The sequence below is a fragment of the Diabrotica virgifera genome, chromosome 10 (genome assembly GCF_917563875.1).
Source record: "Diabrotica virgifera virgifera chromosome 10, PGI_DIABVI_V3a".
Lineage (NCBI taxonomy): Eukaryota > Metazoa > Arthropoda > Insecta > Coleoptera > Chrysomelidae > Diabrotica > Diabrotica virgifera.
Genome location: NC_065452.1, coordinates 147,610,082 through 147,635,823, shown reverse-complemented (window position 1 = coordinate 147,635,823; position 25,742 = coordinate 147,610,082). Strand labels below are relative to the sequence as shown.

General features: G+C 31.5%; 4 protein-coding genes and 1 long non-coding RNA gene across 14 annotated transcripts in view; 2 read left to right on the top strand and 3 right to left on the bottom strand.

The window, feature by feature from the left end:
• LOC126893468 (protein disulfide-isomerase A6 homolog) overlaps positions 1 to 13,296 on the bottom strand; it is a 250,979-nt gene extending 237,683 nt beyond the window's left edge. The window contains exons 1-2 of one of the 3 annotated variants that reach the window (XM_050663712.1): positions 13,129 to 13,296; positions 1,652 to 1,845 (exon numbers count right to left, since the gene is read on the bottom strand). In XM_050663712.1, coding sequence (XP_050519669.1) covers positions 1,652 to 1,845; positions 13,129 to 13,144 — 210 coding nt within the window. In that variant the 5' untranslated portion in view covers positions 13,145 to 13,296. The remainder of the gene's footprint in view (positions 1 to 1,651; positions 1,846 to 13,128) is intronic. The other 2 variants (XM_050663710.1, XM_050663709.1) reach the window with 2 other exon arrangements.
• The window catches only part of LOC126893466 (protein claret segregational-like), a 649,821-nt gene that overhangs the window by 186,681 nt on the left and 437,398 nt on the right, over positions 1 to 25,742 (top strand). The gene's annotated exons all lie outside the window — the stretch shown is intronic.
• LOC126893469 (protein disulfide-isomerase A6 homolog) overlaps positions 1 to 25,742 on the bottom strand; it is a 504,458-nt gene that overhangs the window by 166,478 nt on the left and 312,238 nt on the right. Inside the window, exon 8 of one of the 7 annotated variants that reach the window (XM_050663723.1) lies at positions 9,926 to 10,502. The exons of 4 other annotated variants lie outside the window; for them this stretch is intronic. In XM_050663723.1, coding sequence (XP_050519680.1) covers positions 10,451 to 10,502 — 52 coding nt within the window. In that variant the 3' untranslated portion in view covers positions 9,926 to 10,450. Of the gene's footprint in view, positions 1 to 9,925; positions 10,503 to 15,450; positions 15,980 to 21,947; positions 22,003 to 25,742 lie in introns of those variants that run through there. 2 more of the 7 variants (XM_050663716.1, XM_050663724.1) reach the window with 2 other exon arrangements.
• LOC126893470 (uncharacterized) lies at positions 4,312 to 10,006 on the bottom strand. Its single transcript, XM_050663730.1, has 3 exons — positions 9,837 to 10,006; positions 8,342 to 9,489; positions 4,312 to 4,978 (listed from the first exon to the last, which is right to left on the bottom strand). The coding sequence occupies exons 2-3, from the start codon at positions 9,465 to 9,467 to the stop codon at positions 4,962 to 4,964; spliced, it is 1,143 nt and encodes a 380-aa protein (XP_050519687.1). The 5' UTR covers positions 9,468 to 9,489; positions 9,837 to 10,006; the 3' UTR covers positions 4,312 to 4,961.
• On the top strand, positions 13,958 to 21,637 carry LOC126893474 (uncharacterized). Its single transcript, XR_007701195.1, has 3 exons — positions 13,958 to 14,209; positions 14,588 to 14,896; positions 17,701 to 21,637. It is a non-coding gene; the product is annotated as an uncharacterized LOC126893474 (long non-coding RNA).

Sequence of the window (25,742 nt, the reverse complement as noted above, 5' to 3'; positions counted from 1 at the left end):
GTCGGTCGACCGCCTACAAGATGGACTGACGACTTAAGAAAGTTAAAACAACTGGATCAGAGCGGAGCAGGATAGATGGGGTTGGAAACGAGGGGAGGAGGCCTATGTTCAGTAGTGGACTTTTGAGGCTGGATGATGATGATGATTAACTATCGAACATGAAGCAACACAAAACATAAATATAGAAAATGTGATTTCACAAAAAAATATTTTAATTCATTCACATAGTGTAAACCAAAAAAGTAAATAAACTGTTATGTAGAACTGCCGGGAGCTTAGATAGTGGTAGCTCAAGATAGGGAGACATGGAGAAACTTAAAAGAGGTCTATGTTCAGCAGAGGACAATAGCGGTTAGACGATGATGATGATGATGATGTACTATTTACTGCAGTTTCGTTAACTATAATTCTTAATTTTTCATTATTCAAAACATACGTTTATCGGATTTTCGTTGATTTTAACAATCTTTATTTTTAGGATTTGGGGTGACACCATCGATTACCGCCCGGGGTGTCACCCACGCTAGCTACGCCAGTGATTGGTGGTGTTTACATTCCCCCACAGTCTCCACGTGAAATTTACTCGAGGCATTGTCAAACTGCTGAGAGCTTAGTTTTGCAGTACTCATCTTATAGTATGTTCGTATTTGGTGATTACAACTTGCCTAATGCAGCGTGGCATAATGATGAGTATGGTGTGTTGGTGAATTGTCCTGGTGGAGATCCTGCGGTGGATGTAGCACAAGGTTTTGGTTATTTGAAATGTTTTCAAAATAACAATGTCCCTAACAATCGTAATGTATTTTTAGATTTAGTTTTTTCTGACATTCAGGGAACTGAATGTCATCAAAGCGGGAGATCCACTTGTTGATCCAAGTTTACACCATGTATAATATGAATGTTCCATAGCTCTCAACTTAAATGACACTAAAACTACAAAATTGATTTATGAAGATTTTTTTTATGATTTTAGGAACGGTAATTATTTTGAACTGAATAACTTTCTTTCATTCATTAATTGGGATGGGTGTTTGGATAATAACGTTGATGATGCAACAAGTCTCTTCTATGATATCCTTTTAACAGGATTTTTCTCTTTATTCCTACATCTACCTTTCCTAAATGGTTCTCCTCAGACCTAAGAAAATTAACAAGGGAGAAAAGGTATGCGCACCTTCTTTATCTTAAAAACCATTCTGACACTGAGTATATGAAGTTTTCACGTCTTCCAGCTGAATGTAAACGTTTATCTGAAATATGTTTTAACAACTATATTAGAGGGATTGAGTCAGACCTAATTAATAATCCTAAATCCTTTTGGAAGTATGTTAATGACAAATTTTTTTTTGAAAAACACATTTTTTTGCAATTAGGGGACACCTGGGGCCACGTAGGGAGCTAAAAATTTGGTTAGGGGGTTTTTTAGATATATATACTTTCGACTGCTCTATCCCAAGTAAGAATCCAGCCGAGTGCAGATTTTACCATTTTATCCCGCTATGGCCTTTAAACTGTAGTATGTGCAGTACGATCCCTGGCTCAAGGGTGAGACACTGGTCTATGTGAAAAATCAATGTGGGTCATAATATATGAGTTGCTTGGTAGCAAATGTGTTAAGTAACTATTGTATCTTAATTATATAGGTACTTACTTTTAATGCATTGGCTGCTTTGGTATATTCTGGTACTAAATTCTTACAATGGCCACACCAAGGAGCAAAAAATTCAACAACCCACACTTCATCTCCTTTGATCACCAATTTGTCAAAATTGCTTGGTGTTAATTCAACTACACTTCCACTACTAGGGTAGAGAGCTAGAGATGATTGGAAAAAAAGACCTAAAACTATATGCAAAAGGATGTCTTTTACTTCATTATACGTTAATACCAGTAAAACAATGTATATGAAGGCGACAAACAATAAACAAGTAGCAAAACCCGAAGATCTAATGGTTGGAACATATTGACGGTTGAAAGGTAAAAGGTTGTAACCCACAAATCAACTTTTTTCAGGAAGCAGAAAAACGTTCTATTTAAGTAATTTTATGAAAAATTAACCTAATAATTTTTTTCACTAATGTGTAGATCAATATTTTTGATCTATAAAATAATGAAACAAATTTTTAGGTTAATTCCTCATAGTGTAGATCAGTGGTAGGTAAACTTTCTTAATAGGGGCAGCAAAGTTCAGGAAATTCTATTTCCTGAGCCACTGGCCACTGTTGCTCTGAGCGCCTCATATGCGTACTAACCATGTTGATGGACCATCGGCAGGCCAGCTTAAATTCTTTTTCGGTCCGTACTTTGCCCATCACTGGTGTAGATCAATATTTGATCTAAAAATTAATCAAAAAAATTATTAGGCTAATTCCTCATAAAATTACTTAAATGCAACATTTTTTCTAATTACTGGAGAAAGTTAATTTGTGGGTTACAACCTTTTACTATTTAATCGTCAATATACTTTCGAAGGAGTAAGAGAGTTCATATATCTAATCTCAAAAATCAACCAAACTAACACAATAACTAAATAAATCAACAGACCTATATATGTAACGAGGAAAAAGCGATGAAGAAAGTTTTTAATCTGTTTTAAACATAAAATCCTCGACATATCTATAAAGGTGTGCAGGAAAACGGATTATGGGGTAGATGCTATAATTTTGAGCTTTACCGCCTTTATAGTGAACCTAGTATTGGTAGGTCCATCAAAATAAACAGGTTGCGGCGACTAGGTCACTTAAAGAGAATGAACGAGATGGAGACGTCAAATCACATTTATAACCAAAGACTAGAAGGAGAGAAGAAAAGAGACAGGCTCAGATAACGATTTATGACAAGGTGGAAGACAACTTTCAAGTGTTAGTGTTGTATGAAATTGGAGTATGAAATTGGAAAACAAAGGTTAAGAGTAGGAAGGAATGGAAGCTAATTGTAGAACAGGTCAAGACCCACCAGGCTTGTATAGCCGATGATGATGATGTTTTATTCAAGTTATACAAATAGGAATCAGTATATTACCCTAACCTATATTAGACAAATAAAAGGGACTTATTTTAAGACTAATATACATACTTATGGAAAAGATATATAATGAATGTTAAATAAACAGTAAAAAGACAAGTGCAGCAGAGAAAAGAGCAATCACACTATCCTTTTAAATATTCCAGGTGTTTTAGCTGAAAACATTATAAAACATAGAAAACCGGCAAAATACAACCTTGGACTATTATAAAATATATTTTGCTCTGGATTTTGCTTAAAATTTTTAATGCAAAAAAATTTTAATCAAATACATACGCAAAAAAGAGCGGGGATAATGTCTAGGTAATGGGAACGGCAATTGGAAGGTGGAAACACAAAAAGAATCTTATGTATGTCTTTGTACTCACTTTATAATGCTAAAAAAATCACGGCTTCCGAATTTCCATGCATATTTTTTCTATAATTCTCATTTAAAATTTCTGTTTTAACATGAATTTTCAAATATATCCTCCATCTTGATTGTTCTGTCCTTAATGTCATGTCACTTTTCTACCAATGTTGCCATATTTTCAAAAATATTGTCTTGCAAAATTTTGTAAAAATGTAAAAAAATAATATAATTTTGAAAAAACTACATATATTATTTTGTTTTAATTTTGTCTTCATCAGTTATGTTTATATTGGTTTCGGTTAGTTTAGGTTAGGTTTGGTCAGGTTATGTTTTAGTCACTAAGAAATATTTAAAAGGTAATAAGTCACTACCTCCTGGGGTACTCTACACTCTAATACCCGAAAGTTAGGTTTGGACCGAAGGGTTAGGTCTTCCTCCTTTGAAAATTGTACTGTATAATATATAATATATTAATTTTTTAAAATTAGCCAAATTTCTGTTCAAAACGAATAAGAAGTAAATAAAACTTAGACACCCTGTTGAGAACCCTGACCGCTGCGCACAGTTGCAATCTGCCCGTTTTAGTCATTCTAGAATATTATTATAAAAACGGTACTTTTATTTATATTTAAATTACAAAATTTTGCAAGAAATAATATTTTTTGAAAATATGGCAACATTGGTAGAAAAGTGACATGACATTAACAAGGAAACAATCAAGATGGAGGGATATATTTGAAAATTTATGTTAAAAAAGGAATTTTTAAATGAGAATTGAACTAATTATAGAAAAAATATGCATTGAAATACACGTATCGTATTTTTAAGAGCATTATTAAGTGAGTACAAAGGCATACATAATAAAATTTCTCTAATTTCACCTCAAATTTAGGGACAACATCAAGTTTAGCGTCGGAATAATTAAAACAAATAGATGTGCTCAACTTATTTATATTAATCAACTTTTATAAAACTAACACCATAATTATTAAAATGCAAAGTCACCACCATTGACCACCATATTGTTCTCATTTCATCTTCCTTCCTTCTTTCATCAGTCATGATAAACGTTGCCAGCTTTCCAGCTCCGTTCGGACTTCTATTCTACACTGCATCCAGCCGTCAGATATGTAAATATTCCGTCGCTCCCTTCTTGGCAAGTTTGAAATGATCAGACTTGACAATATCCAATCGCAGAGTCCTCCAACATTGAATCTATACTGAAAGAACAGACAAAACAAAAACAAAACAAAAACCTGTTACCCTTTATCAAAACAATCACACATAATAAATAATTTCTTTTAAGAACAACTTATCTTTATTAAAAAAACTTAAGAACAACTTATTTAATTTTACAACTTGCAATACGAACACAACTTAACAACTAAACATCTTACTCCCTTCAGTTTTAAACATTGTAAAACAGAAATAATCTCCTTTTAAACTTCAAATTAAATCAACTTAAAAATTGTATAAGCTTAACTTATTATTAAATTAAACATAATAATAATACAAAAACAACTTAAATCAAAATCTCATAACTCCCTTCATATTTTAACAACTGTAATTTTTCTGCTTCAATTTATTATTCAAACAGTTCTCCTGTAAAAGAAAACAAGTATTATTAAACCTCATCGCCTTTTGTCAGAAGCAAATTTTTCAATTTTACAAATATTTCATAGCCAAGTGCTTTTGTCAATATATCAGCAATCTGATCTTTCGTGCTCACCCATTTAATAACTAAATTTTTGTTTGCTACCTCAAGCCTAACATAATGATAACATAACTTAACTATGTGTTTTAACGCTTTAGATTCATCAGATTTTGCTAATTTAATGGCTGCATTGTTGTCTTCATACATGATAGGCAGTATATCCAATTTAATCAATTTATTACACATTTCTTTAAAACAAATGAGTTCTTTACAAGCAAGCGACATAGCAATATATTCTGCTTCAGCAGAAGACAAAGCAACGTGGCTTTGTTTCTTTGATCTCCAACTTATAATATCTCCAAACAACATGATTACAAGACCACTCGTTGATTTCCCAGCTTCATCATTCATTCCCAAGGAAGCATCAACAAAACACTCTAGACCATCTTTTTCACTTTTATACTGCAGTCCCAAATTGAAAGTTCCTTTTAGATATCGAAACACTCTTTTGACTTTAATCCAGTCACTGTTATCAAAATTTGTTTGTTTTCTACTCAACATGTTTACTGCATAAGTGATATCAGGTCTTGAACCATTAGCCAAATATAACAAACTGCCTATTGCTTGCCTAAAAGGATACTCTTTACAATTTTCAATCATATTTTCACAATCCAAATTTTTCATGGCAACCATTGGAGTTTTCACTGGCTTACATTCAATCATATCAAAACGTTTGAGCATTTTTAATGTAAATTCCTTCTGACTTAAGAAAATAATTTTATTCTTTCTATCTCTCTTAATTTCGATTCCTAAAAACTTTTCAGGACAACCTAAATAAACCATTTCAAATTCTCTAGACAAATTAGCTTTTATTTGATTTATTTTATTGGGACAATTACCAACCATTAGTATATCGTCCACATAAAGAAGTAGAATTAGAAATTTAGTCAGTTTTCTCCATACAAAAATACAAGGCTGAAAGTTATAAATTTCAAAATTCATTTTTAATATAACTACTCTAAATCTTTCATACCATCTTCTTGGGCTTACTTTCAATCCATATAAAGCACCAGACAATTTGCAAACATATTTCTTTTCTAATATTTCTTTACCTTTATATCCCTCAGGAATCTCCATAAATACAGGTCTTTCTAATTTTCCATTAAGAAAGGCTGTTTTCACATCCATTTGATGAATGTCTAAACTATATTTATTTGCAACAGATAAAAGAAACCTAACATCTGATAGCCTTGCAACAGGTGCAAAGGTTTCTGTCAAATCATATCGATTTCTATCAGCAAAACCTTTAATTACAAGTCGTGCCTTATATTTTATTCCCATATTTATGTCATTTTTCTTTTTGAATACCCACCTTGATTTTAAGACATTACTATTTTCAGGAATTTCATTTCTTTCAATAAGAGACCATATTTCATTTTTGTCCAAAGAATTGAATTCTTCATTAATCGCTTTAATCCAATCTTTACATTCATCACCTTGTAATGCTTCTTTATAGCTATTTGGATCATTATCTACATAAGCAGCAAATGTTTCAATAAAATAACTATCATTGTACTCAATATTATTTAAACATTCATCTTCATTATCATTTTCTGATTTTTCACATATAAGACCAAAATTCTCTCTTACTGTTTCTATATCAATGTTACTACTTTTCAACAATTCATCATTACATATTAACCATTCAGATATATCACCATTCTCACACAAATCAGACAAAACTGATTTATTTTTACTCATGGCAAACACAGTTCCATATGTTTTAGATTCGACAAATTGAACATTCTTACTTCTATACACTTTTCCACTTTCTGGTTCAATAACATAGTAACTAGTCTCACCACATGCTACCAAGAATCCACGCATACTTCTATCATTAAATTTTCCTTTAATCTGAGTGTTTAGAACATAACTTAAACTTCCAAACCTTCTAAAATATTTTATTGAGCAAGGTCTTCTATGTATAATTTCAAACGGTATTTTATAATCCAAAGATTTTTTAGGAGTTTTGTTGTAAACATTTACTGCAAAACTTAGAGCATATCCCCACATTTGAGCAGGAAAGCCAGAATCAAACAAAAGACTTCTTATTTTTTGTTGCATTTCCAGATTAAATCTCTCAGCTGTACCATTTAGGTTTGGTGTATATGGAGGTGCTTCTCTAAGAGTTATTTTCTCCTTTTGAACTAACAGCTTCATACTTTCTGTCATGTATTCAGTTCCATTATCAAGTCTTAGAAAAGTAATTTTTGTATCTTTACCTAGAATATTTCTAACGTCTTCCAACATAAGCCCTAAAGCAATGTGAACCATAGTTTTGTTAGCCATCGGATAAGCCCATGCATACCTCGTATAATCATCTATAAAAGTAACGATATAAGTGTTACCAAATTTAAATGTACCTGGCTTAATAGGTCCCATTACATCTGTATGAACTAACTTTAAAGGTGCATCATACTTATATCTAACCGATTTGCATGGTGCTCTAACTAATTTTGCTCTTTTACAAACTTCACAATCCTGAAGTTCGTAAGTAAATTTTACATTTTTCAACACTTCAACATTCTTTGACATACATTCTAAATATGATTTGGATACATGACCTAGACGATAATGCCACAAAAGACCTATATTACCTTTTAAGCTTTCTATTTTTTTATTATCAATTTCCTCAAGATCAGATTTATTCATTTCACTTACACATTCAACATATTTATCTAAAGTATTTTCATTATTAATGTTCTCAAAACTTAAATTTTGGTTTTTACTATAATTATGATCATTTGCTATATCATTACTTTGATCATCATAATTACAATAACTATGATCAGATAATTCAATGTTTGATTCGGAATTAAACAAATATTTAATTTTGTTTTCAGATTTGTCTTCAACAAGCTCAAAATTCAACCACCAAAACCGTCCATCATATTTACCTCTTTTAATTAGTTTATTAGATTTTTTATCAATAATATCTATTCCATTTTTATTCAAATCTACTTTCCCACCTTTATTGACTACCTTCCTTAATGCAAATAAATTTTTAGTTAAATTTTTAGAATACAAAACATTTTTCAATTTATTTATTTTACCATTTGATAATCTATATTTAATTACACCTTTATATTTTATTTTTAAATCAGCATCTTTATTTGAATTTGCCCCTTTAATTTTAATTTCTCTATCAACTTCTTCAATATCAGTTAAATAATTTATATTATTCACTAAATGTTCGTTAGCCCCTGAATCAGCTAGAAATATAATATTTTTAAGTGAATTTAAATTCATACCTTCTACTTCCACAGCATTCGCTTCACCTTCGTCCTCAACCATTTCACTCTCATCCATTGCAATGTATGCATATTTTGGTTTTTCATCATCACCACCAGCGAGTTTGATCTTTTTGAACTTCTTTATGTTACGGTTTCCTTGTAATTGTACACCTCCACGACCTCTTTTTCCCACATTCTTATAAAATCTTCTTCCTCTCTGTGTCACCTTATATTCATATCCTACACGGTTCTTACCTAAAACTTTTCTCTTCTTACATGTTCTTCCATTATGATTAGTAGTCAGTTCTTTACAATTGTAGCAGATTATGGCTTTGCTTTTGCATTCGAAGCTCATATGGTTTGGTTTTCCACACCTATAACAAACCTTTTGAACCACTTCAGATCTTGTTTGTTTCTCTCCTTTTGGATCATTTTCAACTACAGAATTAAGCGCCATTGTGGACTCTGATTCAGAGCACCGCGCTTTTGCTTCTGTCTCACTTGCCTCTGCGTTTATCATTAGAGATTTCAATTCATTCAATGAAATTTTTCCACCTGCAGCATCGTATCGTCTTACCACTTCCGGAACACTATTATATATAGCCATAAGGAAATTCTCAACAATACTGTCTTCCTTTAGATCATCCTCTGCCACCCTCATCAGATTTCGAGTAGCTTCCTCAAAACGAGTTATAAACTCTGTTGCTGACTCTTTTCCCTTTAGGTAAGTTATATTCGACCATGATCTTTTCAATAAAAATTTTGTCGATGGAATTTTAGGGCGACGTACAGTGTCCAGTTTTTCTAATACTTGAATAGGTTCATTTAAGTCACAAACCAAACGCTTATATTCGTCATCCAATCTGCTAATTAGATAACCCATAGCAAAACCACTTCTAGTTTTCTCTTCTTCTGCTGTAAGTGTAGGTTTCATTTCATTTCTATCAATGAGGTACAGGTACCCGAAAGTCCTGAAGTCATTTTCCACCAATTTCCTCCAAACGTCATAAGAGGTGTCTTTTTGTAAAATACATGCTGGATTTTGGACTCTTGGAGTCTGATGAAGACTCTTCTTTAGTTCAGCTATCTGAGCCCGTAATTCATTAATTTCCTCCATATTTGACACCGTATTTCCTTCATCCATATTTCCTTTCCTCCTTTTACCTCTAAAAAGAGCAATGGATAAATATTTTATATATTATGTATTTTGATATCTGATAACAAACCAATCTCACATAGAACACCTTACCACTCGTATTGGGTACCCATCAATAATATTATTTAAAATTATTTCGTCTATAAAAGTGCAATATCCTCCTTAACCTTCTACTAATATTATTTATTTTATAAAAGCCCCTTAATTGCACTTTAACTACTACTTATTTCACCACCTATTATTTCACCTCTTAATTAAGTTTGTTATCAGTTACCTCACCATTTTCTCCTTATTTATATTACATAGTTTTTTATTTTAATTCTCTTTTTTTTTATAAATCTAAGCACGTGTACTAACCTTTCTTTGTTTTATAATCCGACAGTTAATTTTCTTTCGGGATTGTTGCCCGGCGCCTCCACCACGTCGGAATAATTAAAACAAATAGATGTGCTCAACTTATTTATATTAATCAACTTTTATAAAACTAACACCATAATTATTAAAATGCAAAGTCACCACCATTGACCACCATATTGTTCTCATTTCATCTTCCTTCCTTCTTTCATCAGTCATGATAAACGTTGCCAGCTTTCCAGCTCCGTTCGGACTTCTATTCGCGATTGAAACGGACTATAGAGGGCAGGTCGAATGCAAGAAAATGGCCGATATAAATGGTATAAACAAACATTCAATTGAGGAATAGAACGATACCGATTTGATTTAAAATATTTTAATGTACTCATAATGCTCAAATATACTAAAAGTTTCTTAATAGTGACCAAATTCCATTCAAATCAACAATTTTCTGGTTTGTTTATACCACTTATAGTAGTTTAAATTTATTCCACCAGAGGTCAGCTACTTTGTTTTTCATCGCGAATTCTACACTGCATCCAGCCGTCAGATATGTAAATATTCCGTCGTTTAGGGCAACCAAACATAACCAATTTGTAGTTGACATTTGAGGTAATCTAAAAACACTGACAGTGTTGCCATGTTGTAAAATATTTCTTACTGTAACATCTAAAATTCAAAATTGAATAGAACACAATATATAATTTAAAAATCGAAAACAAATGTTATATATAAATCAGAAAATATATTATAGTCTGTTCGCTAAACTCAGACGCAACTTTCTAGATATTTTAGTCGGTAATTTTGCCACTTTTAGTAAAAAATTATCGACTAAAATATGTAGCCAGTTGCATCTGAGTTTAGCGAACAGACTATAAAAGCATTAAAATTATATAAAAATCAATAGTGGCAATAGTTAATAGAAACATTAAACAATGTGAAGATTTCTAAACTGTAACTAATAAAATATCTAAAATACTAAATAGTAATACAGTAGAACCCCTCTAATCCGTCACCCTCGGGACTAGGAGTATGGTCGGAACGCAAAAAAGGTCGGATTATCAGAAAAAGTCATTAAATACGTGTGTACAAGAAAAAAAGCCTGTATTATTCTCTTCAGTGATATAATAACCATACATATGTACATAATTATATTGCATTAAAATGCCAGAATTCTTTGTTATGTATTTATTAAATTAATTGCAAAAAAGGTATGTACCTACATATGTACTGAAAAAATTAGTAGTCTACTTGGAAAAAAAGTCAGTGATAGATTTCTGTTTACAAGACGAAATTCTGGACTTAGCTGCAATGTTTCTCCAATTTTTGATCCACAAGATGTCCATCGGTGTTGATGCTGGATTCTGCTCTATGTACTGAAGGCCGATTTCAAATGCATTCTTGGCATCTGTGTGTGAAATCTGGACAGGAGGCTCGTCAACATCACTGTCGGATTCTAAGTTCATGTTTTCATCACCATCATGTTCCGAAACCGCGGCAACAATGTCGTCATCATTCAGCACTTCACTGGTTTCGCAGTTTTTGTCGCATTGTTCAATCCACTCTTCAACTTCACCAGCAGGGATTGAATTATTCAGGGTTTGAAGATTTTTAACGATTTCCTGCATGTCGTTTTGCTCATCTTCGATCTGGTCAATTTCGGTCATAACTTCTGGCCAAAGCTTACGCCAAGATTTTCTTAGCGTGTCAGGATTCAGTTCTGCCCATGACTCAGCCATTGTATAGATAGCATCTTTAATGTTCAAGGATTTCATGGCTTGAAAAATGTCATATCCTTCTTCGGATTTTTCTAAAATAGAACTTATGTATTTTCGGCGATAACGCCTCTTAAAACATTCTATCACTCCCTGGTCCATTGGCTGGATAAGTGATGTGACATTTGGTGGGAGGAAGATAGCTTTTATATCTCCTTTTACTAAATCCTCCTCAGAGGGATGCGATGGTGCATTGTCCAATAGCAGTAGAGCTCGAACGGGAAGATTTTTCTTTTTCAAATCTTTCTCAACACATGGCACAAACTCGTCAAAAAACCACGATTTGAAAAGATTGCAGTCCATCCAAGCAGATTTTTGATTACGGTAATAAACCGGCAATGATGATAAATTGATATTTTTGAAAGCCCTGGGCTTCTTAGATTTGCCTATAACAAACAGCGAAAGCTTGTGTGTACCATCGGCATTGCTACAAGGAGCAACAGTTAACCTATCTTTTAAGAGTTTCGTTCCCGCTACGGTTTCATTTGGCGCACTTAAGGTTTTACTGGGAAGCATTTTGTAATTTAGGCCTGTCTCGTCTATATTATAGACTTGGCAAGGTAACAGTTCATTTTCTTTTACGATTTCTTGAAACTTCACCGAAAACTCGTTAGCCGCCTCAGCATCAGCAGATAATTTTTCACCACAAATTGAGATAAACCGGATACCATGACGGGTTTTCCAGCGATCAATCCAGCCTTCACTAGCTTTAAACTCACTTCCGACTTCTAGTTTTTTGTGCAAAATTATTGCCTTTTCTTTTATGATTGGGCCAGATATCGGAGTTCCCTTCCTTCTTTCTTGGCTGAACCACATCCATAATGCACTATCAAGCAGTTCAAGTTTAGGCTTTTTCAATGTTTTTCGATTCTTAAGAGCGTTTTCTCCATCTATCGTCATTGTATGTGATTCAATGTCTTTCCGATTTTTTCTCCAATCCTTAATTGTTGTCACGCCTACGTTCAGTTCCTTGGCAATTTTTTGTAGTGATTCACCTTCATCCAGCCTTTGAAGCACTGCAAGTTTTTCACTTAACGAAAGAGTAATGTGTTTACGTTTCGCGGACATTTTGAAAACATGTGTACACACCACAAGGTTCGAAATAACACTGAAAGAATTGCGAGCAGGCACTGAAGGAATTTGCCGGGGCATGCGGGCAGGTCGGATTACCCGGAGCGTCGGACCATCCGAGGGCGGATTAGAGGGGTTCTACTGTAAAAAGAAACTAACTTAAACTGTAGACTGTAAACTCTAACTAATAAAATATCTAAAATACTAAATAGTAATAAAAAGAAACTAACTTAAATGAATAAACTAACCTATGAAATAAACATCTAAATTATAAAAAAAACATTTTAAACAAGGTCTAAATTCATATGTCTAAATTATAAACAGATATGGCAACACTGTTCACAAAATTCATGCTGTTGCATGGCCGTTGCCCTAAACTTTATGTTGTCCAAATTTAGCATGCACTTTTCCTAGACTTTTACCAAGAGCGGTTTTGAGTTAATACTTACAAAGTATTTGTATCATTTTTAACACAGCAATTTTACATTCAAATATATTCAGTTCTTGGAGTAGAAAATTTTCAGCAGTCTTTTTTATGCACCATCCAGATTCCACATTCAATTTCCACCTACCAAAGATTCTGGATTCAGAATTCAGAATTCAGATAATTACAATAATTAGCAAAAACCAAATACATACCCCTCTCACAAAACAAATTTTGCCAAGCAACCAAATTTTCGTGGTGTGATTTGATTCGTTCATTTCTGAACGTAGGCAGGTTTGGTTTATGTATTGTGGGTTGTCTCCATTTACGGAACACGGAACACAAGTGGTTCAGTAGTTCTAAATGATTTTTATAGATGGCGCCAATGGACCATGATAGTGTGACGTCAAAACGTCAAAATTTTTCCAAACACGTTGTGTCTAGGGTATACGCTACCGTGTACGCAAATAAAAAAGTTAGGTAGAATTAAACGTCATAACAAATATTTTTCTGTCAAACAAACACTAAACATATCAAAATAGCGTGTATCAAAATATACAGTCACTGCCCACGCTAAATAGTCACTAGCTTGATGAAGTTTAACTTTTTTATTTGCGTACATTTTAGCGTGCACCTAGACACAACGTGTTTGGAAAACTTTTTTTGACGTTTTGACGTCACGACTATCACGGTCTATTCTGTCAAATGTTGGATATCCGGCAATATCCGGGAGAGATTAAATATCCAGCACGCAACCGCGCTGTTGCCAGATTTACATCTTTTCTTTTAGCGGGAATTTTAAAATTTCTAATGCGAGTTGGTTTAAAATTTGACAGTTGTTTTCTCGAATCCGAATCTTAACCTTACTTTTGTGATTATTTATTTCCAAATATGTAAATAAATTGAAACAAGTATTGTAGGTACTTACTGTGTTATAATTTAAAACTCTTAATTATGTTAGTCTTAAAAAAAAATGAAGCTCAAAAAATACACTTGTTTACAGTGCAAATGATTTTTTAATGGCAATAGGGATTTAGGATTTCATTTGCAGGAAAAACATGGGCAACCTACCCAGTTGGTAAAATTGCAATTCAAAAACTCTTTAGGTAAGTATGGGTAACTTCCGCATTATTATTTATTTTTTAAGTATTAAGGTTGATGTTGATATCAAAAAGTTAGATTTCAAAAGTAGTTTTACGTAGGTAGATACTAGATAGAGGCTATTCCACGAACATACGTCTGTTCCAGACCATCGCGACAACGAATATTTTAGTGTGCAACATAAGAAGTACGAAACTAAATTCGAAATTGCATTCTTGTTTATTGGAATAATTTTTAGAGCCATTTACTTTCCTACTTATGTTGCACATTAAAATATTCTTTGTCACGATGGTCTGGAACAGACGTATATTTGTGGAATGGCCCATACAAGTAAGCTATGAGTAGTATAACTTCCCATGTAATCACCTGTTATGTTTTTGTAGATTTTACTGTCTGGATGGCACAGGAAGAGACACAAAATAATATTCAGTACTGCAGTCACAGGAGTACATAGTAGAGATATAAGAAAAAAGCTGTTCAACATCACCTGACACCGTTTAGTTTTTAGAAAATGAAAAGTCTTTAGGTTGAATGCGATCTGCAGTATCTTGCATTGCTACATAATGAATGTGTTTATATATGGTATTTTTTATTGAATAATCTATACAGGAACAACTAAATGAATGTATAAATATATTGCAGACATTACATTTAGTTTTTTAGAGCAGCAAGTTTTTTTGTGTTTCAACAAGGTATTCAGTTTTTTTCTTTTAGTATATACACATTATTATCTTGTAAAATAGCAAGCTAATACAGTTCGGTATCTAGACGTTATGGAGCATTTAACAGGTTTGCCTTTTTTAAGCTTTATAATCCTTTCGACAGTTTTATTCCTTAAAAACAATAACAACTGATTTTCAATGGCCATATTATTGGTATTTTAATTCCATAATCCTTTCTATAACAATAGGTGCATTGTTGGAAGATATTACAGTAGTTCTGCTGGAAATACTTACCAAAATTGTATGTATCTGCATCATTTAGAATTTTACCCAAACACCTATTAATACTCTATCTGAATCTAACATGTATTGCAGCTCTTTTAATGTCTTGTATACATAGAATTTTTTCAGAATCAGATATTTCATTAAGATTTACTTGCCATGCCCTGTCTATGTACCAGGGACATAACAGTCTATTAGTACACTCATGTATTTTTTCAAAAAAAGTTGATAAATAAAAGTATCTTTTGTATTTGAACATAAGAAAGCAATGGGAAATCCATACTAGCATAAGTTCAAAGTCCTAAGAAATGAGCTCATGAGTTCCATCAATTGCGATAAGCGATTTACCAAACTTAATTAATATTTCTTTTTGCACAGCATTCATGGAAACACATAAGACAAAAATCATTATTGTTAAATTCGGGAGGATTATCAATAATTAGTATGCCCTGTTGTTTGTAAAATAATATTGGACATTTATTTATTTATTTATTAACGGGGTACCACCCAATTTAATATATACACAAAATATTATAATTATCTAGTGATACAATAAATATAAAGATATAGTAAATATGTATGACAAAAATTGGCGATGTAGCTATATAGAAAAAACAAATATTAAAATAATACAAAGTAAATAACAAATATAAATCACATAAGATTACAAATTTTTTTTTTAAACACTGTCTACAAACATTTTCCGAAGCGCACAGCAACAAATCCAGGTCTATTCTATTTCCATTTAGAATGATTCTACTCAGCGGAGAATGCCTACCAAAGTTGCAGCGATGAAATTTAATTGCAAAATTTTGGGATGTTCTAGTAACTCTAGAGGGAACATTAAAGTCAATTAGAGACAGTAAATCATTGCAATTAATTTTTGAATTCAGTATTTTATGAAGAAACAAAACATCAGCATACATCCGTCTGGAAGATAGCCTAGGAAGGTTTAATTTATTTCTAATTTCTGAGTAGGAATGGTCACTTAAAGGTTTGTGTAATTTAAAACTCAAGTACCTAATGAATTTATTTTGGACTTTTTCAAGCTTGGCTATATGGACTTCATAAGTGGGTGACCAAACAACTGAGCAATACTCAAGAACAGATCTAACTAGGGAAATGTAAATCAGTCTGATGGAACTAATGTTATGCAAACATCTAGAAGTTCTAATAATGAAGCCTAACATTTTAAATGCCTGGTTATTCACATAATCAAAATGAGCGCAAAAATTTAGTTTGGAATCTAATTGAACACCTAGATCTCTTACAGTTGATACAGCCTTCAGTGGTTCTTCAGCTAATTTGTAATTATAAAAGAGGTTGTTAATTCTTCTACAGAAACTAATAAAGTGACATTTTCCAACATTAATGCTCATTTGGTTCCAATTGCACCATGCCATAATTTTGTTAATATCATCTTGAAGTTTTTCACAATCTAAGACGGATTCGATAATTCTATAGATTTTTAAATCATCAGCAAATAGCAGAAATTTAGAGTTAATTTGAGATTTAATGTCATTAACAAATATATTAAAAAGGAAAGGCCCTAAGTGGCTTCCTTGTGGAACACCAGATGTTACGGAAATTTCACTAGATTGAAAGTGTCTAATTTTAACAAGTTGTATTCTGCTAGTTAGGTAACTACATAACCAGTTATACAGATTGCCCGTAAATCCAATAGCTTTAAGCTTGTTACACAACAATTTATGATTCACAGTGTCAAAAGCTTTGGAGAAATCTGTATAAATAGCATCAACCTGTAGTCTCCTTTCCAAAGCATCAGATATGTATTGCGTGAAAAGTAAAAGATTTGTAGAAGTTGATCTACCTGAAAGAAAACCATGTTGCTCTTCAATTAGTACATTGCATAAAGGTGTTTTAATAGAGTCGCATATTATACTCTCTAGAATTTTAGGAATAGAAGAAAGAATGCTTATTGGTCTGTAGTTAGCTATATTACTCCTGTCACCTGATTTATGAATAGGAACAATAAAACTAGATTTCCACAAACTTGGACAAATACCTGAATCAAGTGAATGAGAAAACAGAAAATATAAGGGACGGGTTAAAGTACATCTACAATTTTTTAATAGTATGGGTGGAATTCCATCAGGTCCAGAGCCTTTAAAAATGTCTAAATTGGCTAATTTTTCAAATATGATTTCAATAGATACATTACAAGAATTCAGACTCACTGTTTTTTCATATTCTAAGGTGGGCTGTATTAAATCATCATTTACTCTGTAAATATTTTGAAAGCATTGTGCAAAATTATTAACAATATCCGCACCATTATTAAGCACTGTGTTTCCAAGAAACATAGTGTTTGGTAGACCATTATTTTTGCGTCTGCTGTTAACAAACTTCCAAAAGTGCTTTACGTTTGAACTAATTCTAGATTCAGTTTGACTTATATAAATATCATGACATGACCTGCTTAATTCTTTGCATGTGGTTCTCAAGGAAGAGAAAAGTAGATAATCGTCCCAAGAATTTGTTTGTTTATATATCTTATGAGCAATTTTTTTCCTAATTATTAATGATTTTAGGTCATTAGTCATCCAACGAGGAAATTTGGGATTTTTTAATCTTACACGTGGTATTGAACAATGGATAACCCAGTCTGTAAGCATTCACTTACCCACAAATCAACACTGGTTGCGGCATCTTTATGCCTACATCCATCTTTCAAATCAATGTCATAGGAGTGTTTAATGTTCGTGTTATCTTTTCTTGTAAGTAAATCAACTCTCAATAATATTTAAAAAATGGATTACTGATAACATTTTTGTTTTAAATTATATTGTGTATATGTAAATATTTTACTTACATTTTTGAATATGCCCATAATGTGTTTTAACTTATGTTACTTGTATGTATTGTAATATTCCTGCACAACAATCAGTTTGAATATTTTTAGATGTTAGTATTTGATTAGTACACAAAATGCAGAGATGTTCTCTCTTCTATCTTAAGAGCTGATTTAATCTCTACTTGTAGGTATCTGTAAAGTTTATCATTTTTCCCATGAACAATTTCAACACTTCCGGTTCTTCAGCGTCTATCCAAACCTGTTACGATGACGTAATCATATTTCTCTTCTCTTTCTCTAGGTAATCTAGTCTAGTAATTAATTCTCGAACTGTCTTGTTTGTATTAAATATCTTAATTATGTACTTATTTTATTTTTATAATGAAAATTAATAAATCAACCATATGCGGCACAAGATACAAATGTTTTCGGAAATATATTTATAAGAATTTAATTACCTCTTTTGTATACGACATATACAGGGTGAGTCATGAATAACTGTACATACTCCTACCTCGTATAGAGGCCCCTATGGGGAATAACAAATGGCCATTAAGAAATGTCTGCTCCCATTGTTTAATAATATACAGGGCGAGTTTCGCATTTTGACAGAAATTTGTATTCGTCATAATTTTTGAACGGTCAGATCGATGTGTCTCTTATTTTGGTCAATCGTTACACTATTGCCACCTAATCAACTGATTTATTCCAACTAGAAAAAAATCAGGTCCGGCTTTAAAAAAATTAGTTCGTTTGGGTCTTAGAAAAAATTTCACCCTTTATAAGCTTTTTGAAAACTCTAATACGAATTTTACAAATTACACAAATAGGGAATTAAAATAACATATTTATTTTTTTCCGCACACGATTGCTTAATTTTTTATAAAAAAATCAAATTTGATTATGAATTAAAAGTTTGGTAAAGTGAACCATAGATTTAACAAAATTAACTTTTATTACCAAAATTAATTTTTTTGAACAAATATTTAATTTATGTTACCACCAATCAACTGATTTATTCAAACAAGAAAAAATCAGGCCCGGATTTAAAAAAAAAAAGTTCGTTTTGGTCTTAGAAAAAATTTCACCCTGTATACGCTTTTTGAAAACTCTAATATGATTTTTACAAATTAGACAAATAGGCAATTAAAATGGTATATTTATTTTTTCCCCACACGATTACTTAATTTTTTATAAAAAAAATCAAATTTGACTATGAATAATTAAAAGTTTGGTAAAGTGAACCATAGATTAAAAAAAATAACTTTTATTACAAAAATGAATTTTTTTTGAACAAATATTTAATTTATGTTATCACCCAATCAACTGATTTATTCAAACTAAAAAGAAATCAGGCCCGGATTTAAAAAATTAGTTTGTTTGGGTCTTAGAAAAAATTTCACCTTGTATACGTTTTTTGAAAACTCTAATATGAATTTTACAAATAAGACAAATAGGCAATTAAAATGGCTTATTTGTTTTTTCCCCACACGATTACTTATTTTTTTATTAAAAAATCAAATTTGACTATGCATAAAAAGTTTGGCAAAGTTTTTGCATAGATTTAAAAAAATTAACTTTTTTTACAAAAATTAATTTACAAAAACAATGTTTTTCTTAAAATTAAAAGTTTTACCATTTTTCTTTTCTACAACACGTCTAGATCTAAAACTTCTCATAACACTTCTTTTGGACTCTATAGTTTAACATAGACGTGATCAAATTTATAAATTTTAAATTTTTCCACCTAATTTTTGCGATTTACAAGTTTGCAACTTTTACAAGAAGAAGACTGAAAGTCTACAACAATTTTCATAGTCTTCACAATGGTAAGAGGTATGTGCTGTAAAAATTTCAGAAAAAAAATATTAAAATGGAAAAGAGTTGTAGCGAGCTAAACCTTGAGTTCATTTTTTTTTCATTTTTAGGTTAAAATTCCGATTTTGACAAATTTGATTTTTTAATAAAAAAATAAGTAATCGTGTGGGGAAAAAATAAATATGCCATTTTAATTTCCTATTTGTCTTATTTTAAAATTCATATTAGAGTTTTCAAAAAGCGTATACACAGTGTGAAATTTTTTCTAAGACCAAAACGAACAAATTTTTTAAATCCGGACCTGATTTTTCTCTAGTTTGAATAAATCAGTTGATTGGATGGTAACATAAATTACTTATTTGTGCAAAAAAAAATAATTTTTGTAATAAAAGTTATTTTTTTTAAATCTGAGGTTCACTTTACCAAACTTTTAATTCATAGTGAAATTTGATTTTTTATAAAAAATTAAGTAATCGTGTGCGGAAAAAAAATAAATATGCCATTTTAATTGCCTATTTGTCTAATTTGTAAAAATCATATTAGAGTTTTCAAAAAGTGTATACAGGGTGAAATTTTTTCTAAGACCCAAACGAACTAATTTTTTTAAAGCCGGACCTGATTTTTTTCTAGTTTGAATAAATTAGTTGATTAGGTGGTAATAGTGTAACGATTGGCCAAAATAAGAGACACATCGATCTGACCGTTCAAAAATTATGACGAATACAAATTTCTGTCAAAATGCGAAACTCGCCCTGTATATTATTAAACAATGAGAGCAGACACTTTTTAATGGTCATTTGTTATTCCCCATAGGAGCCTCTATACGAGGTAGGAGTATGTACAGTTCCTCATGACTCACCCTGTATATATAATAAGTAAAAACTATTTTTATAGCTAGGAATTACTTTATTGAACAGTCTTAAACCTGTTCATAAATTTTGTTACTATATTTTTTAACTCCGATTTGTAGGTAGCAAATAATATTTGTTATTCTTATCTTATTTTAATTATATTCATTTAAGTTTTGATTTAACAAATAAACCTATCAATCAAAAAACTGTTGTTTAGCTGTGTACACCCAAAAACTAGCTTGATGTAATACAGATGAATATGAAGTAAATACATGTCATAAAGACGTCTTTCTATGGTCAAAATTTCATCCTAAAGACGTCATTTATATGTCTTACGTCACAAAATTACCACAATAAAACGTTGTCACTAATTGCTCAATTTAATGTCATTCAAGTTAGATGTGATGTATTGATGGCAAATTGGTCATTAAACCTGACATCATATTTTGGTCATGTTTATGTCGCCTATCAATTAAGACTAAAAAAACAAGTCACTTCACTCTGTTGGCTGGTCATTTAGAGGATTTGAAATACACGGATTACTGAATTTTAAAGAAAGATGCATTAAATATAATAAAAAAAGACAACTTATGACAATAAAACATTAACATCAAAATTGTTAGTCTTTGTTCTGCTCATACTTAACATAATCGTCCTATTTGAAGTCCATATACTGTGTAATAAAACTTAAAGCCACTTTGTAGGCGTTTTTGACATTATCATAATTGTCTTTAATAGTAAAATGTATGTGTAACGCAATAGATGTAAAATTATTATTATTAACACATTTACGGACACGCTTAGCCTGTAGCCACGTCTTCTTATGGAGTAAATGACTTAAATGTGTTAAATAATTAAAACAAACAATTATTTTAATTGCTTTGGCTTTCAATATAAACCAGAATAATACCACCATTAATTTTTAAGTATATTATGTAAGAAAATAGAATTTACCTAATAACTCACCTCGCCCCCAGGTAAAGTAAAGGTGCTGCGTCACTGAAATGTTTTTTCATTTTTATTTATTTTGTTGCTTTAGCCAGCAGATACATGATGGAAATTATTCATACACTACATATTAATACTATTAAAACTAATACATATTAATATTCTAAATAATTATATAATTATTTACTACTAAAATGAAGAAAAATGTCTATCTATACTACATTAATTGAGACACCATTTTCACTTTTCTTTTCGCAGGATCCTTGGGATTTTAAAGCTGTGTCTCTATCTTGTTTTGTACAATAATTATTGTTTGAGAATGGCATACATACATAATGAGATGCTTCATGTTTTTGTACTCCTGTGACTGCAGTACTGAATATTATTTTGTTTCTCTTCCTGTGCCATCCACACAGTAAAATCTACAAAAACAACAGATTATTACATGGGAAGTTACACCAGTCTATATTCCTTAGTTATAGGAGGAATTCCTCCTATAATGTGGTTATACTACTTATAGCTTACTTTTATCTAGTATCTACCTACATAAAACTACCTTTGATATCAACATCAACCTTAATACTTAAAAAATAAATAATGTGGAAGTTATTCCATACCTACCTAAAGAGTTTTTGAATTGAAATTTTACCAACTGGGTAGGTTGCCCATGTTTTTCCTGCAAATGAAATCGTAAATCCATATTGCCATTAATTTGCACTGTAAACAAGTATATCTTTTTGAGCTTAATTTTTGTAAGACTAACATAATTAAGCGTTTTAAATTATAACACAGTACATACAATACTTGTTTCAATTTATTTACATATTTGCAAATAAATAATCACAAAAGTAAGGTTAAGATTCGGATGTCAAATTTTAAACCAATTCGCATTAGAAATTTTAAAATTCCCGCTAAAAGAAAAGATGTAAATCTGGCAACAGCGCGGTTGCGTGCTGGATATTTAATCTCTCCCCAATAATTCCTCGCCAATAATTATACATATCTGTATAAAAATATACACAGATTATACAACAATATGACAGAAGCAGTGGCGTAGCTGAAGATTGCGGAGCCCCCCGCGACAATTTTGTGGGCCCCCGTACTATAAACATAACGACAACAACTAATAACAGTATAATTACTTAAATATGTGTAAATGACAATATTTGGCCTTTCTTTAATAAGTCTTCATTAGTTAAAGTGTTAATAGATTTTTTGGGAATAGACATAAAAACCTTTTAAACATATATCTTAATCCGACAAACCTATTAGTAAGTTGTTGCAATAAGGGAGTTTTTGTTGCTACGTAACGTACGCATCTCCGTATACGTAAAGCCACTAACGTGTCGTAGAGGATGAACGTTAAAATAGGTAGTTTTTGTGACTGCCTTAACGTAACGTAAAGCAAATCGTAAAGTAATTTTTAAATTCCGTTGACATTAAAAAAATAAAACAATGTTCACACAATATACAATTAATATACAAATGTAAAAAAAGATAAATGAATGATGAAATTGTATGGTTTTTATTGCTTCCATTTAAATATAAAAATATTATTTTTCCTTAGGTTAATTTTTTTTTATTTTTGTTTATACCTACTTTTTAGTTGTAAATTATTGTACCTACATCAGAATTCCAGTATAATGTAAATAGTGTGTTCATATTTATTTGAAAATTTTACAGAAATTAGCTCATTTATTTATCAAGTTATTAATTGTGCTGATCACTGTATTTCTTAAATTAATACAAGATTTGTTTGTTTTGCTTTATTAATAGACAACTTGAAAACAATAAAATTTTAAATCTATTATGAAGTTCCAATTTCCAATTACAAACACAGAATAATTTTACTCAAATAGACTAAACCAATAACCAATATAACCTTAAATATTTATAAACGGGTACTGGTAGTACGCTGATGAAATATTCATTTGGTAGCCATTGGTAGGTAATCGCCAATCGGGCAAGATCCTCGTGTGCATTCGGTGACTTTCGTCTCGATAGGGATGCGTTCTCACGTACGTATCAGAGCCAGAGCGCTACTTTAGGTAATACGCATCGAGATACGGCGTATGATGGGTAAGATGCGTAAGATGGGTTACGTTTACGTATTTGTGTGCACAAAAACTCCCTATTATATCTAAATTTACATTGAAAACAATAACTAGAAAATTTTTTTCTAAAAGTTATTTTTTCGTCGCAGCTGAGCTCATCGTAAAATTGTTTTATACATTTTATCCGTTTATTTTTAAATTTCGGTATAATACCCCACTATTCTGCTATTCCTGTTGCTTTTGCTAAAGTTTCGGTAAATAAATTTCTCAGTTCTAGAAGATTATCAAGAGTTTTTTCAAAAAGTTGAAGGGCGACTGTTAACTCTGCCGTTTCAGATTGCAAAAGTGTAGATGTTAGATTAATAAAGTTCATTACTTGTCGGAAAGCTCGACGTAAAGCCATAACAGCATCATGTCTGGATGACCACCGGGTTTCACATAACCTTTTAAGTGTTGGCAAACGCGATGGATCCAGTCATAATAGTAGTACATAGTAATAGTACATCCTATCTTTTAATACTTGCACTAAAAAAACATAATCTTTTAATTATATCTTAAAAAACCAACTTCTGTACACCAGCAACGGCATCATTCAACACTAGGTTCAGGTTGTGTACGGAAAGGTGCTTTGATTGTATAAATTTTAAAATTTCATTTACAAGACCTTCTGCACTTTGGACTAACATGCGAATAAATCCCAAAAAACTTTCAACAACTTCTGCTTTAGAAGAAAAATTATTTTCATCGCAAGTTACGTACCAGAAAATAAAATTAAGCTGATCGTGTTTCGAAATATCTTGAGTGGTATCAAGAATTATTGAATAAAAACAATTTTTTTTAATTAATCAATTCGTTTTCAGTTTCTTGAGCCAGCAAATTTATAACTTCGTTTTGTATTTGGTTGCCCAAGTAATGTGTTTTTTTTTTAGTTATTGTTTTTATCGATTAATTTAGCTAAAACAGGATCATATTTAGCTAGTAAAAGAACCACTGACAAAAAATTACCTTTTTGGGATTCACTTTCATCTAAACTACCAAATGTCCACGAAAGTACGAAACGCTAAATTGCACCCGAAAACAGTAGAGTTACGTCAATTATCCGCTTCATTATTTCCTTCCAAATTCCCTATTTTGATGCTTATTAGTAAAATATGTTTGGGTTCAAAATTTAAAGATAGAAGTATTAAGCTTGAAGGCTTTAACGGGCCCCTCCTAACGTCGGGGCCCCCGCCTTGCGGGCCTGTCAGCTACGCCACTGGACAGAAGCTCTTGTTTACCACTTGGATCTACAGACCGAGCGCGTCTCGTAAATTGCACGGCTTCGCGCAATCGTACTTGAGACACTGTGTCAGGTGAGGTGTTTGAAAATTTGAGTAACTTGATTCTGTGGTGTGAATTTCTAAAACTTTTAAGTGTGGTGTGTGGTTTTTGACCGTTGTGAGAAATTATTTATTTAGTGTTGTGTTTATAATTTAAACTTTTGTTTTATTTTCAAAGTGTTCTTTTTGTTGTAAGTACAAAATGAATCGTACTAAGTGTAACATAAAACTTTTCGAAATCTTCTAACTTGACGGCACATGTAAAAAGAAAACATCCAGGTAATATCATATTTTATACATTTTGATGGTGTTTTAATAATGATTTAATTTTTCCTCCATTTCAGGCTGTGTAGAACTTATTTATAAACGAAATAAATTATTTACCTTATATATACCTATATTACTTTTATTTAGATGATGCTGACAACCTGGTGATTGAATGCGATGACGAGAAAAGGGCTTTTAATAGGTGCGGTTAGCAAAATAAGAAGAGATGAGGAAAGTTGTCTGAAAGAAGCTAAGGAAAAATTAATTTTAAAGCTAACAGGGCAAATAAATGATTTAGTTTCTTTCGAACAATTAAAGGCTGTACAAAAAATTGTAGTCCCGATAAAACCCACCATAGATGCTATAAGAAATCAAAAAGATATCAATTTGGGTTTTCCATCCGCATCCAGAATACCCTCCAATAAAAAAATTATACCCCAAAGGAATTTTTTTCCAACAAAAAAAATTAAAAAGGGAAAGAAACGTTCAAAATTGCAAAAGCCGTCCGTCCTCAGAAGAAGC